The sequence below is a fragment of the Phyllostomus hastatus genome, unplaced genomic scaffold (assembly GCF_019186645.2).
Source record: "Phyllostomus hastatus isolate PE091 unplaced genomic scaffold, TTU_PhHast_1.1 phas_contig_30, whole genome shotgun sequence".
Taxonomy (NCBI): Eukaryota; Metazoa; Chordata; class Mammalia; order Chiroptera; family Phyllostomidae; genus Phyllostomus; species Phyllostomus hastatus.
The window spans coordinates 5,924,096-5,936,669 of record NW_025333841.1 but is presented as its reverse complement, the minus strand read 5'-3'; the positions used below and the strand labels follow the sequence as shown (position 1 = coordinate 5,936,669).

Sequence of the window (12,574 nt, the reverse complement as noted above, 5' to 3'; positions counted from 1 at the left end):
GCAACCTACAAAGTGCTTCCCCCAAGGTTCAGAAATTCCTCAAGGAAAGCCATTCAAAATGAAGTGCACAATTGTGTGTGCCTGGGCATCAGTCAGGAGAAGAGAGTCCATACTTTCCTCAGGCAGCTTGTGTCCAAAAATAAAAGGGGTCAAAATCACTGATTCAGTCACACTTTGAAGCTGATGCAGTCCAGATTGGCACCTAACTATCCCAACAACAGGCAAACAGATGAACTTCTGGCTTGTTGACCTTGTTATACAACTAAAGGATTTTTAAAAAAAAACCTTGGAATATCACTTTATTTTTTAACTTTTAGATTTTATTTATTTATTTTGAGAGAGGGGAAGGAAGGGAGAAACAGAGGGACAGAAACATCAATGTGCGAGAGATACATTGGTTGCCTCTTGCACACCCTCAACTGGGGACCTGGCCCACAATCCAGCCATGTGCCCTGACTGGGAATGAAACCAGTACCCTTTAAGTTTGCAGGCCTGCACCCCATCCACTAAGCCATACCCACCAGGGCTAACTAAAGGATTTTTAATTAAACAAACATTAGGAAGGCATCAGCCTCCCAGTTGCTTTCAAAAGCCTGAAATAATTTTAGGATTGTATAAATGTAGCTAGTCCTTAACTGTTAAGGAATTGAAATTACATTTGGCCCTCTGAAGGCAACCACGAGACTGAAGTGACCCCCCGTGAAAATGGGTTTGATATCCCTGCTTTAGAGGAAACTACCAGTATATGCCCTCCTCTTTCCTATTCGAGGTCATGAGTTATTATTATGAGGCACCGTTGTGGATAGACCTAGAAAGTGTTAATGCTAAATGAGATAAGTCAGTCAGAGAGAGACAAATACCATATGATTTCACTTACATGTGCAATCTAAAGAAAATAAATGAACAAACAAAATGGAAGCAAACTCTTAGGTAAAGAACATTTTGATGGTTGCCAGATGGGACGGGAGTTGGAGGAATGGGTAAAACACAAGAAAGGGTTAAGTGCAGATTGGTAGTTACAAACTAGTCATGGGGATGTAGAGTGCAGCATAGGGAATATAGTCAGTAATATTGTAATAACTGTGCGCTGCCAGGTGGGTACTGGAAATATAAGGGGGAATCACTTTGTAAAGTATATGGCTATCTATCCACTATGCTATACACCTGAAACTAATACAAAATAATATTGAATGTAAACTGTAACTGAAAGAAATTTTAAAACTGCAGCATAGGGAATATAGTCAATAATATTATAATAACTATGTATGGTGCCAGGTGTCTACTAGATTTATTGGGGTGATACCAAATACAATGTTAGTTCACAGGAACTAAGTGTTTATAGCATTTGTTTCAGTAACAATCAGAATGGAGATTATGGAGGGGTCATAAGTGAGTTCTTGTTCAAAGAAGTCAGTAAGTATATCTTTTATACTATCGTAACATGCCATTATAAACTTAAAAAGCAACACCAACATTTAGAGCATGTTCAAAAATGGGTTCGATGCCCTGGCCAGTGTGGCTCAGTGAGGTGGAGCAATCCCCCATAAACTGAAAGGTCAGGTTCCATTCCTGGTCAGGGCACATGCCTAGGTTATGGGTTCGGTCCCCAGTCAGGATGGGTGCAAGAGGCAACCGATTGATATTTCTCTCTCACATTGATGTTCTCCTGCCCCCTCTCTCCAAAATCAATAAACATATCCTCAGGTGAGAATAAAAAACTAAAATAAATTTTAAAAATGCATTCTACGCAAAGACGCCAGCTTACCAAGTCTATATAATGCATTTTACATCTGCTCTATAGTTAACTAAACTGTGGATCAGCCCCTCAAACATTAATCACTTATTAAAGGTGGGGGTTGAAATGAATTAAATCACAGTTTGAGAGTCTATTATTTCAATTTATGCAGAGGGAGGCTTTAGAACATTACCTGTTTTTACCTAAGGTCCAAAATTTTTCAGCTTTAGCACTAAAAAATGGTGACGGTGTAGTAAGGCTCTAAATAACTTTGTTCCACTGTGTCAGTACACCACAAGGGAAGGGTAACCGTTACAAAGGAAGTAGTAACTATTTAACTATTTAAAGTTAACAGCCAATTGTGAAGGAGCTATCAGAAGGAATACTGACTTTTCTAAGTACTAGGATTTCGATGTGATAGAACAAAATAACTGTATTTTAAGATTAGTTGTAAATAAGCACCCAGTCGTAAATAAGCAGAGCTCTAGCTTGAGTAACTCTTCATTCTGTTTAAATTACTGTATTCATTTGATGATCAGCTCTCCTTATTATAGGCATTAAATACAATTTTCAGCATCACAGTAGTTGACTTTCATTTCTATTACCAATGCCAAGCAGAAATTTCTCTTTTTAAGTATCACTCTTTCTACCATAAATTCAGAAGAGCAAAAAAGAGTAGCCAGGATATTATTGCATTAGGATTTTGTAACTTCAGTTAAAAAGGCACCTTCAAGGAGTTTGATAAGACTCAAAGAAAACAACATATGATAAATTCTACAGGTGAATCTGATTTTTTAAGTATTTATTTATTGCTGTTCTATTACACTTGTCCCAATTCCACCCCCTTGCTCTCCCCTACCCCACCTATTCCCCCCAGTCAACCCCCACCCACCCTTTTGTCCATATCCATAGGTCCTTTACCTGATTATTTTTATTTTAATTTTATTTTTTAAGTTTATTTTGTTATTGTTGTTTGAGTACAGTTGTCTCCATTTCCCCCCCACCACAGCCATCCCCACGTCTCACCCTCGATCCCACCCCCTCCTTGGCTCTGTTCCTGTGTCCTTTATACACGTTCCTGAAACCCTTCCCCCTATTATCCCCTCCCACCTCCCCTCAGCTTTATCTGATTTTTAAAATGAGGATAAATACTAGTGTAATTTTAGGCTTGAAAGTTTAATCCAAGATGTCCTCTTACATAAGAGTACTCAGATTAATTTGGGCACACCTTCAAAGAGCTAGGTGGAATTCACTGATTCTTATCCCACTGAATGGCCTTCAAGATGAGGCTTAGGATTTTTAAAGGAAAAAAGAAAGCAGAACAGAGGAGTACCACAAAAGCTATAGCAATCCATTCTTCTTTTGCTACAAGAGGGGATTTCCAAGAGTTTCATACCAACTACAAACTTCTGGTGATTCCCAAACAAGTTTTTCTAAAGAAAATGTTTGTGTTCCCAAAAGAAAAGAACACTAATTTTTAAAAAGATTTTATTTATTTATTTTTTTAGAGAGAGGGGAAGGGAAGGAGGAAGACAGGGAGAGAAACATTACTGTGTGGCTGCCTCTCACATATCGCCTGCTGGGGACCTGTCTGGCAACCCAGGCATGTGCCCTGACTGGGGATCCACTGGCAACCCGGTGGTTAGCAGGCCAGCACTCACTCCACTGAGCCACACCAGCCAGGGCAGAAGAACACTAATTTTATAAGAAAAATTTCAAGTAGGTCAAAGTGTTTTTTTGTTTGTCTTTTTTTTTTTTTATCTTTAGTGCTCCTTACATTAACAAGACTTATTCCCAGTGTTACACTGGCATTACTGATGACATTTATAAATAAACAGAAAGCAATCAATCAAAAGAAAATTATTTTTATTATTGAAGAGTTGAGAAAGAAAATCAATACTTGCTACAAAGTTGGAAGGTAGCTAACATATACCATAAATTGTACATTTCTTCATTAAAAGATTCTGGTATAAATACAGACAAAAGACAATGTGAGGAAGAAAAAGTCAAATTATAAAACAATTGCTCTCTCCAGAATGGACCCAAAGGCCTCCTTTTTCCTTCTGAATGCTTCACATTCAAAATAGATGAGACTGAAGAAATCAATAGTACTGTTCAGGACTATAATAACAATAATCACAGAAATACAAGTATGACAGCAACTACCATTAAGTTGTTACTATGAGTCAAGCACAGTGCTTAAATGTTTGCTGTGGGTCACTTGACCTCATTCCTTATCTCAATCCTATAAGGTAAGTACTGTTAATATCCCCATTTTACAGATAAAAAAATTGAGACACAGAGAGGTTAAATGACTTATTTTAACCTCAAACTCAGATTTTCTGTCTACAAGGATGAAGTTCTCTACTGCTATACACTGTATACTATCCTCTTATATTCATTGTATTAAGATTTCATTCTTTTTATGGTTAGTATGAGGGGGGACTCCCCCCCAAAAATAACTGGAATTCTTTTCTAGAGGGTGGAACCCTTGTAGTACAGGTTTCCCCCACTAGGTGCGTGTTCTAGCAATCCATATGTATCAGTGTGCCAGCTGGCACTGTTGAGAGGCTGTGTTTGACCTCAGTGAAATTTTTTTGAAGACTCTTTCAAATCATTTGCCTATTTCATGATGGTTGATTTACAAGTATCTGCCCACACCACACTGAGTGTTCAGTTTTTAACCAAAAACAGGATGACCCCCATGCCCCATACTCCCTATTCACCTGATCTTGCCTTAAGTGATTTTTTTGTTTCCCTGATGAAAAGCAGTCCTCAAAAGGAAATGTTTTGCCAATGCAGAGGAGGTGAAACAAAAAAATGGCAGAAGCACTAAGATACATCAAAATCAACAAGTTCAAAAACTGTTTTGAGCAGTGGGAAAAAATGTCGATAGGTGTATTACATCAAATGGAGAGTACTTTGGCCTTGGCTGGTATAGCTCAGTGGATTGAGTGCAGGCTGCAAACTAAATGATTGCTGGTTCGATTCCAGCCAGGGCACATGCCTGGATTGCAGGCCAGGTCCCTAGTGGGGGCCATATGAAAGGCAACCACACATTGATATTTCTCTCTCTCTCTTTCTCCCTCCCTTCCCTTCTCTAAAAATAAATAAATAAAATCTTTAAAAAAAGGAGAGTACTTTGAAGGTGACTGAAGTTTAAACTTGTAAGCATACACAATTTTTTATAAATAAATTCCATGTGTTTGGAGGTCCCCCCTCATACACTGTCATTTCTTCTTTTTCTGCTCTAGAGTATTTATGAAAAAGCAGATTGGTTAATACGCAGTTAACCACAAAAACTGTAAACCTAATATTTACAGAGGAAAAAAGAAATCTGTAGGTTTATCAATGTTAACTTCTTTATTCTGGTTTCTAAAACATCTACACAAATATATAAACAAATTTGTTTAGACATAATCTTTATGTGCCCTGTGAGCTCCTGAATATTTTAAAAAACATCCTACTGCATTATTTTACCTGCTGGCAAAACGGAAGCTAGATAAAATATGAAAAATGTTCTATTAAATACCAAAAAAACTGAGAATTAAGCTGAGTTTTATATGTTCCTTGAAAATATGAAAGTGCAAAGATATCACAACAAAATGATTATCACTAGTTCAATGGAAAAGTCACTTTAACGTCTTCCACATAAAACACTATGGAAAACAATAGTTCCCTAGAAAATACTTCATATTTCACTTGACGCAGAAGGAGAGATAAAACTGAGAAAGAAACCCAAATAGCACAACGATATGAAAAGGGCTTTAGTGGATTGAGAGTGGGCCTTCAAAGCATTGCCAGTTCAATTCCTAGTCAGGGCACCTGTGGGCCAGGTCCCCAGTGGGGGTCGATCGAGCAGCAACTACACACTGATGTTTCTTTCTCTCCCTCTCTTTTTTCCTTCCCTTCGCCTCTCTCTAAAAATAAATAAATAAAATCTTTAAAAAAGTAGAAAAGAAAAGGGTTTTATCACTAACTCTGCTTGGAGGCCATGTCACTTATTTCTTGTGGGTTTACTTTCTCCATCTGCAAAGTGAGCTGGTCTTAGGGTCTTTAGGTTCTACAACTCTATGATTCTGAGTCAAATAACTACTACTGGTTGTTTTCTTAGATATTATGGGGTAAGTCACAATTTTCAGTGAAGGCCTGCCTTGGGCACACACATGGAAGTTACTGGCTGAAGATAAATTTTCTGCCATAAGGTTAAAAATGAACAGGAAAGACACTGTATCCAAGTACGCTCATAGTGTGCTACAGGCCAACAGATCATAAGACAGCAGTGTTCACTCATTCTGTCCACATTGTACACATTAATCTCCTAGCTAAGTACAGTCCGTACTGTATCACTACCCAAAGATAAATCACATGTACCTTTAAAAACTAATGTTAATTTTTCTAAAAATTGCATAATTTTGTGTTGCAGGCCCTAAGATGTTTGCAAATATGCTGTGAACCAACCGTCACCAACATTTTAGATATGCCTTGTCAGGTGGCATGACTATGGAAAATTTTCAAAATCTGCTCCATGGTACAAGAGGTAGCAGTGGGTTAACTGTTCAGTACCTAGCACCCAATCTGGTCAGCCAAAGGTAAAGGTTAAGATTAATAAACTAATACTTGTCGAAAGATGACTATGGGTACCAGGAACTATAAGGAGTGCTTTCACATATCAAATATTAGCTCTATTTCACTGAGGAGAACATTCAGACTTAGGGATTAAATTGGTCAAGGTCACAGAGCTGGTAAGTTATTTAAACTCAGATCTTCAGATCCTTAACCACTGAGGCACTGTACCAAGCAGGGCACAGCCTTAGGCCCTAGGGGTGTACTTGAGAAGCTCCTCAGTGAAAGAGAAAGCAATACAGATGTCATTCCAGGAAAGCACTCTCCAAAGAAAAAGTAAATTATTTACAAACTAGTCCATCCAATTAAGGGCAATACTGGAAGCTTTGGGCAAGTAAATAATTCCTACTTTTAGCATACTTTATGGCTTAAAGTAAGAGGCATAATCAACAGACACTGTGAATCATAATGGAAGGCAAGTGAAAGATGTTTCAGCTGTAACAAGACAAAGTGATGCTTTAAAAAAACTGCCTTTTGGTGGATGAATTATCACAGTTGGTTCATGACTGGTATAAGTGCACGTCCATGTATGCATATATAAATGCACCAGCTTCTGCAGAAGCATAAATAAAAATAAGTGCATTATCTGGCTCACTGCATGAATATATATTGAGTTAAAAACTTACCTTCGATGAAACTATCCTATTATCACAGAACCTTTGTGCGATGCAAACTTCTGTTGTCGAATCTGGACGATTGCCAACAAACACAGTACGTGTACCAACTCGTTTCTCTTCGCCAGCACACTGACCAACAGAAAGAGGGAAACAGTCAGTGTTTCATCACATTTCTCCATGCTTCTGCGGAACTCAAAATTCTTGTCTAAGCATGTTTAGCTATGGTCTAAAGAGAGAGAAAGAGCAATAGAGAGAGGACAAAATCTTGTTAGGAATGTCAAACTCCACTAAGCTCTCAGTTGCTGATTTAGTGCAAGTGTTGCTAGAGCCAACTGTTCTGAGGCCAACAGTGCAATTTTAAAATGTTTAAATTAAGCAAAGCATTCTAGAGAAACAATAATTTTTATTGTCAGCCATTTTTCCTTCATCCACAGAATCTCAACAATCACCATCACAGCAACACACTAACTTAGGAAAGGTCTGACTGGAAATATTTAATTTCTATACAACTATTGATGACAGCTTTGTCAATACCCTTACCAGACAGCAGAAAACAGAATGCAAATTACTTCTACACTCAAAATAATTACTTATAAGAATACAGAAATACCATGGCTGTCTCTATTAACAAAATGATCAGCTATTTCTACAAAGAAAATTTATAAATTCTTAGGCTTCACAGGAAAGACATTTCTTTGCAATCTCTCAGGGCCTACTGTCAAAAAAAAGTCCCATTTCAGCCCTGGCTGGTGTCACTCAGTGGATTGAGCACCGGACTGTGAACCGAAGGGTCATCAGTTCAATTCCCAGTCATGGAATATGCCTGAGTTGCAGGCCAGGTTCCCAGTAGGGGGGTGAGTGAGAGGCAACCACACACTGCTGTTTCTCTCCCTCTTTTTCCCTCCTTCCTCTCTCTAAAAGTAAATAAATAAAATCTGTTTTAAAAAGCCCCATTTCACAAAATATATCTCTAAAATCTCTTTTACATTTCTAAAAAGTAGATGTGCTGAATCTAGATCTTCCAAAGTTGAGCTCCATTTTACCTCAGCCTTGTATTTCATGGAGGCTTTACTCTATTTTCTTTTCTTAAGTCAGGGTAGTACTTTTTCTTATATAAATTTGGGGCTGTCTCCTTTAATGGTACTATATTACCGTGTTTGAGACAACCATATATTTAAGTCAAAGGATATATGACAGAAGCCAATACCCATTTATATATTTCCATTATTTTTGAAAAAGATAATCCCTCAACCTAAAAATGTTTTAAAAGTGTATAACCACAAAGACTTTCCTTCCTTTTGATGATCTATTCAAAGATCAAAGATGTAAACCTCTACCTGAAAATAATCACTTTAAACAAAACCACTTGGAGCTTGCAAAATTCTCCAAACGTCTGTTTGGATGTATGCTAGTCTGACTTTTTTGCACCTTATGTATATAGTATGGGAAACATGCTCTTTTACTTTTACAAAATACAAATCACCCCAAAATATAGATAGGTAAGACCTTTTGCCTCACCATTTTTGATTTAAGCTTATTAAATAATTATTTAGTGGGGATTTCCTTCAAAATCTGTAGGGAATCAACTGAAGAGTAATTGGGATAAACTGAAGTAGGAGAGATTGAGGCTATAAAGGGTAACTTCTGGGGCTAAGGGAGATTGTGGGAATCTCTATCCATGGCAAGCTGGAAAAAAAATCATTTGTAAGTATCTGTGCTGGATAGCTTAGCTATTTAGCCATCAGCCTAAATACAGGGCATTGGAACAACTGATTGTACAGGTCCTTCACATGCCAAGAGTGATTAGCAGGTAAATTTTCAAACAATTTCTGGAAACAAATAAAAAATACCTTTACCAGAATGGTAGCTATAAACATTTTGATTCAGGAACTGACTTTTGTTTGCATTGGGAAAATATCGGGTCTGATGCAGCTTACTAATAAGATCACTAAATTTTCCATTAAGATCCACTTTGTAAAACGTAAACTAAAGTGAATACTACCAGAAGTGTAGTTTATTCTTCTTCACACTTTTCCTCACCTTCTGTTCCAAGTTATAGTCTCACTCTATAGTCTCTACAACATGTGAACCATATAACACGCCAATTTGAATTACAGAAATTGTCGAGTTCATACATACACTGCAATTTACAACATTTTGTTTAATATTCATATGGTTGTTTAGTTTTCCACACAAGCAAGAACTGGCACAGAGTAAATAAAAAAGAGCTACCTTTAAGGCAGTTCTCAGATCATTCTGCAAATGGAAAGGGGAAAAGTAAAGACAAGTGGCGGAAAGTCCGTTGAGTGCTTTCTGCAGGATGTTGCATACGCTGCCGCTGCCGATATAAATTGTTCCCCTCAGTTAACAATGGCCACTGATGAACTCAAAACAAAAATGAACTAGTACTTCCCCAATTCTGAAATGTCTTCAACTTTCTTCTCTAGCAGGTCACAGCATTCCAGGGAACAAAGGGAACAAGCAAAATGCAATTTTTCAGGCACATGATATTTTTATGAATTCTGTACATCTGAATAGCATTTACAGTTTCCCTAAGTGCTTTCCCCATACATTATCTCTGGGACCGCTTTCAAATAGGCCAAAGTGACCTCTATCTCCATTTAATTGGACAAAATGGATTAGAATTGGTATGGGGGGGGGGCAGACCCTGACAGTGAGCATTATTAGATAATGAAATAGAGGCCTGAGAGCTGCAGCTTGTCCACTCCAGAGGATTTTTCATAAAAGGCCAGTCTCCTCAGCCCAGGCAGGATTGAGTTTGGAGCTTCCTGAGAACTGAGGGTGAGGTAGGGTGAAACAGATAACTTTCCCATGCCTGTTTTCACTCTAGAATCTGATGAACCTGCAATTTCTGGTGGAATCTGCTCTGTTTAATGTTTTTGGTCTGCATATAAATGGCAATGCTGAACTGGTGTAAATTCACTGTAATTTTCCACTTGCTACCAATGTAGTGTTAAAACAGTGGTTTTAATTCTTAGGATTTTGAATAATGTAGGTGCTTTAGCCAAGGCAGGGAAGAGAAACTCCAAGTAGGAATTGAAATAATTTCGCATTTGGGCGGCATACAATGTAGTCTGCAGTGGATGTGTACGATTCCTACCACCTTATAATGAATTTTAATCTATTAAGAGTCTATCCTGTGTTGAACTGCTTCCCATTCAAATGTCTTTAGAAACAATTTAAAAAATTGAAATATACTGGCACCAATTCTATTTTCACGACACATCATACACTATAATGACAAGTATTATATAAAGAATATTGAAAAGTATATTTATAATACATGAATTAACAGAGAAAGCAATTTCATTTTCTTCTTCAAGATAAAAAATTGTCCTTTTGTACTCCTGACTCATAGCTCCACAATGTAAACTGAATATTGTTTTAGCTCTGGCTGGTATGGCTCAGTGGGTTGAGCATCATCCCATAGGCCGAGGGGTCGCTGGTTCAATTCCCAGTCGGGGCACATGCTTAGGTTGCAGGCAGGGTCCCCAGCTGTGGACATGCAAAAGAAAACTGATTGATGTTTCTCTCCCTCTCCTTGTCTCTCCCTCCCCCTCTCTAAAAATAAGTAAATAAAATCTTTAAAAGAAATTAGTAAATAAAAGAAAGTAACTTTCACCAGAACATACTCTCTCAATAAAAATCAGAGTAGAGTGGTACTATTATTCAACTAGCACCATCTTAAAATCCTATGCTTTTGCAAGTCTCAAAACACAGAAAGCCATTGGAAGTGTAATTTGTTTCTGGATTACCTCTAGACCAGTAACTCAGTAAGAACTAAGGGAAAATAGAGACCTCCATATAAGACTGTCAGTATAAAAGCTGTCACAGGATCTGAAACAGAGCTCACTCTCTCCGTACTTTCCAGGTGTTGGCCGACTTAAATATATCACTTATTCATAAACCAGTGGTTCTTACTTCTTGCCACATACTGGCTTTAAACATAATACTAATACTTGCATATTTTATTTGAAGTTTAATTTAATTTTTGGAAGCTCCCCAGGTGACAATTCTAATATGCAGCCAGGGCTGAGAAAAATGCTACAGAATTATTGCTCATTGAATTAATTGCTCTTAACCAACATCCTACAAGTTAGCCATAGTCCTACACGTTTAAGTAATTAAAATAATTAAAATAATTTGCTTTTCACAAGGTATCCCCTTCCAACCATTTTAAGCTGTTCACAAAATGTGGTTCTCCTTCAGTATTTATTTTGCATGTGGCTCTACCATCAATTATTCAGATCACTGATAAAAATTACATAATATAATGCCAAACAACTCACTTTAGCAACGACTCATCACTGATGTCATTCTCGGCAGCCACAAAATTCTTTTTTTATTTTTCATGAGACTGTTCTTTGTGAGTTACTAAATATAAGTATTTGCCAAAAAATGAACAAAAATGTTTATTAAAAGCTGAAATCTTGGCAATGATTTAAAACTGTTCTCTGCACCCCAGCCCCACAGCTATTTTCTTCTCTGCAGCACTAGTATACTCGAACAGCATCATCAGTCTTAAAAGTCCAAATGAATTAAAAATTAAAAGAAAGAGCATTTCATCAAACTTTTAGCTATCTATTAAAATGCTCCCCAAAGTCAGCCTTTTTATACGAGGGTTGGAGGGGTGGGGCGTGCAAGGAGAGCACTACTTTGCTGGGAAACATTTCCCGAGAGTGTTAAGCTTCTTGGTTAAACTTGCTGCAATGTATTCAGTGGTCAAATGGCTGAGGTTTCCAAGCCCACTCCACTATAACAAGCCAAAAAGAGTAATCTGGATGTGTAATTTAGTCATAACTTTAAAACGAGCCTTAAAATTCTACTTTTCACAATTTGCTTTTATTGCATCTTTTTTAAGTGATTAAGCTGTCTCTCCCTCCTTTGCCAGAGGCAGCGAAGCAAAACGGGAGACAAGACATTTTGTATCTCCTTGCCTTTAAAACTTAATTATGGTTATATTAACTGAAACTCTCAAATACCTGATCAAAAGACAACTGAATATTCAAAGTACATCCCTAGACGCAAAGATTATCTCTAATTGGACATTACCCGATGGCAGCACATTTAATTGAATAGAAACTGCTATAGGAAATGGATTAAGTCCTGCAAAAGCACACACCTAAGTCAGCAAGCACAATGCTTAGGAAAAAGCAGTGACCGTGAGGACTTGGATGAGAACACCTTTTTTTGAAGCTCAGAGTTAGACTTGCATTATCTAAATGTGATCCACGGAGCAGTTTAATTTCGCCAAGAACAATCTATCCTGAGTGTTTCCAATCTGATACAACTTCACACCATGTCCTCACCCCAAGGACCCCAGGGCTACACAAATGTGACTCTAAAGATGAAATACAACTCTCTTACAGGATGGCTAATAGAGAGTCAAGGAGATAGAATAAAATGTTGTAAGCATGTAGTGATTCAAGATTCTTACAAGAATATTTTTTAATGATTCAGGGATTCTTCCATTTATAGAAAGTAACCTCGAACTCTTAAAAGTTTGTCCTGGGCCTCCACTTTCTTTGTTAACAGTATTTCTCCTGACAGCCTGACAATATAAGTTATGTCCAGA

At 37.5% G+C, this 12,574-nt stretch overlaps 1 protein-coding gene across 2 annotated transcripts in view; it reads right to left on the bottom strand.

The window, feature by feature from the left end:
- ATP11C (ATPase phospholipid transporting 11C) overlaps nt 1-12,574 on the bottom strand; it is a 184,949-nt gene that overhangs the window by 98,051 nt on the left and 74,324 nt on the right. For both annotated transcript variants that reach the window (XM_045839388.1, XM_045839387.1), the window contains exon 2: nt 6,988-7,107. In XM_045839388.1, coding sequence (XP_045695344.1) covers nt 6,988-7,107 — 120 coding nt within the window. The remainder of the gene's footprint in view (nt 1-6,987; nt 7,108-12,574) is intronic.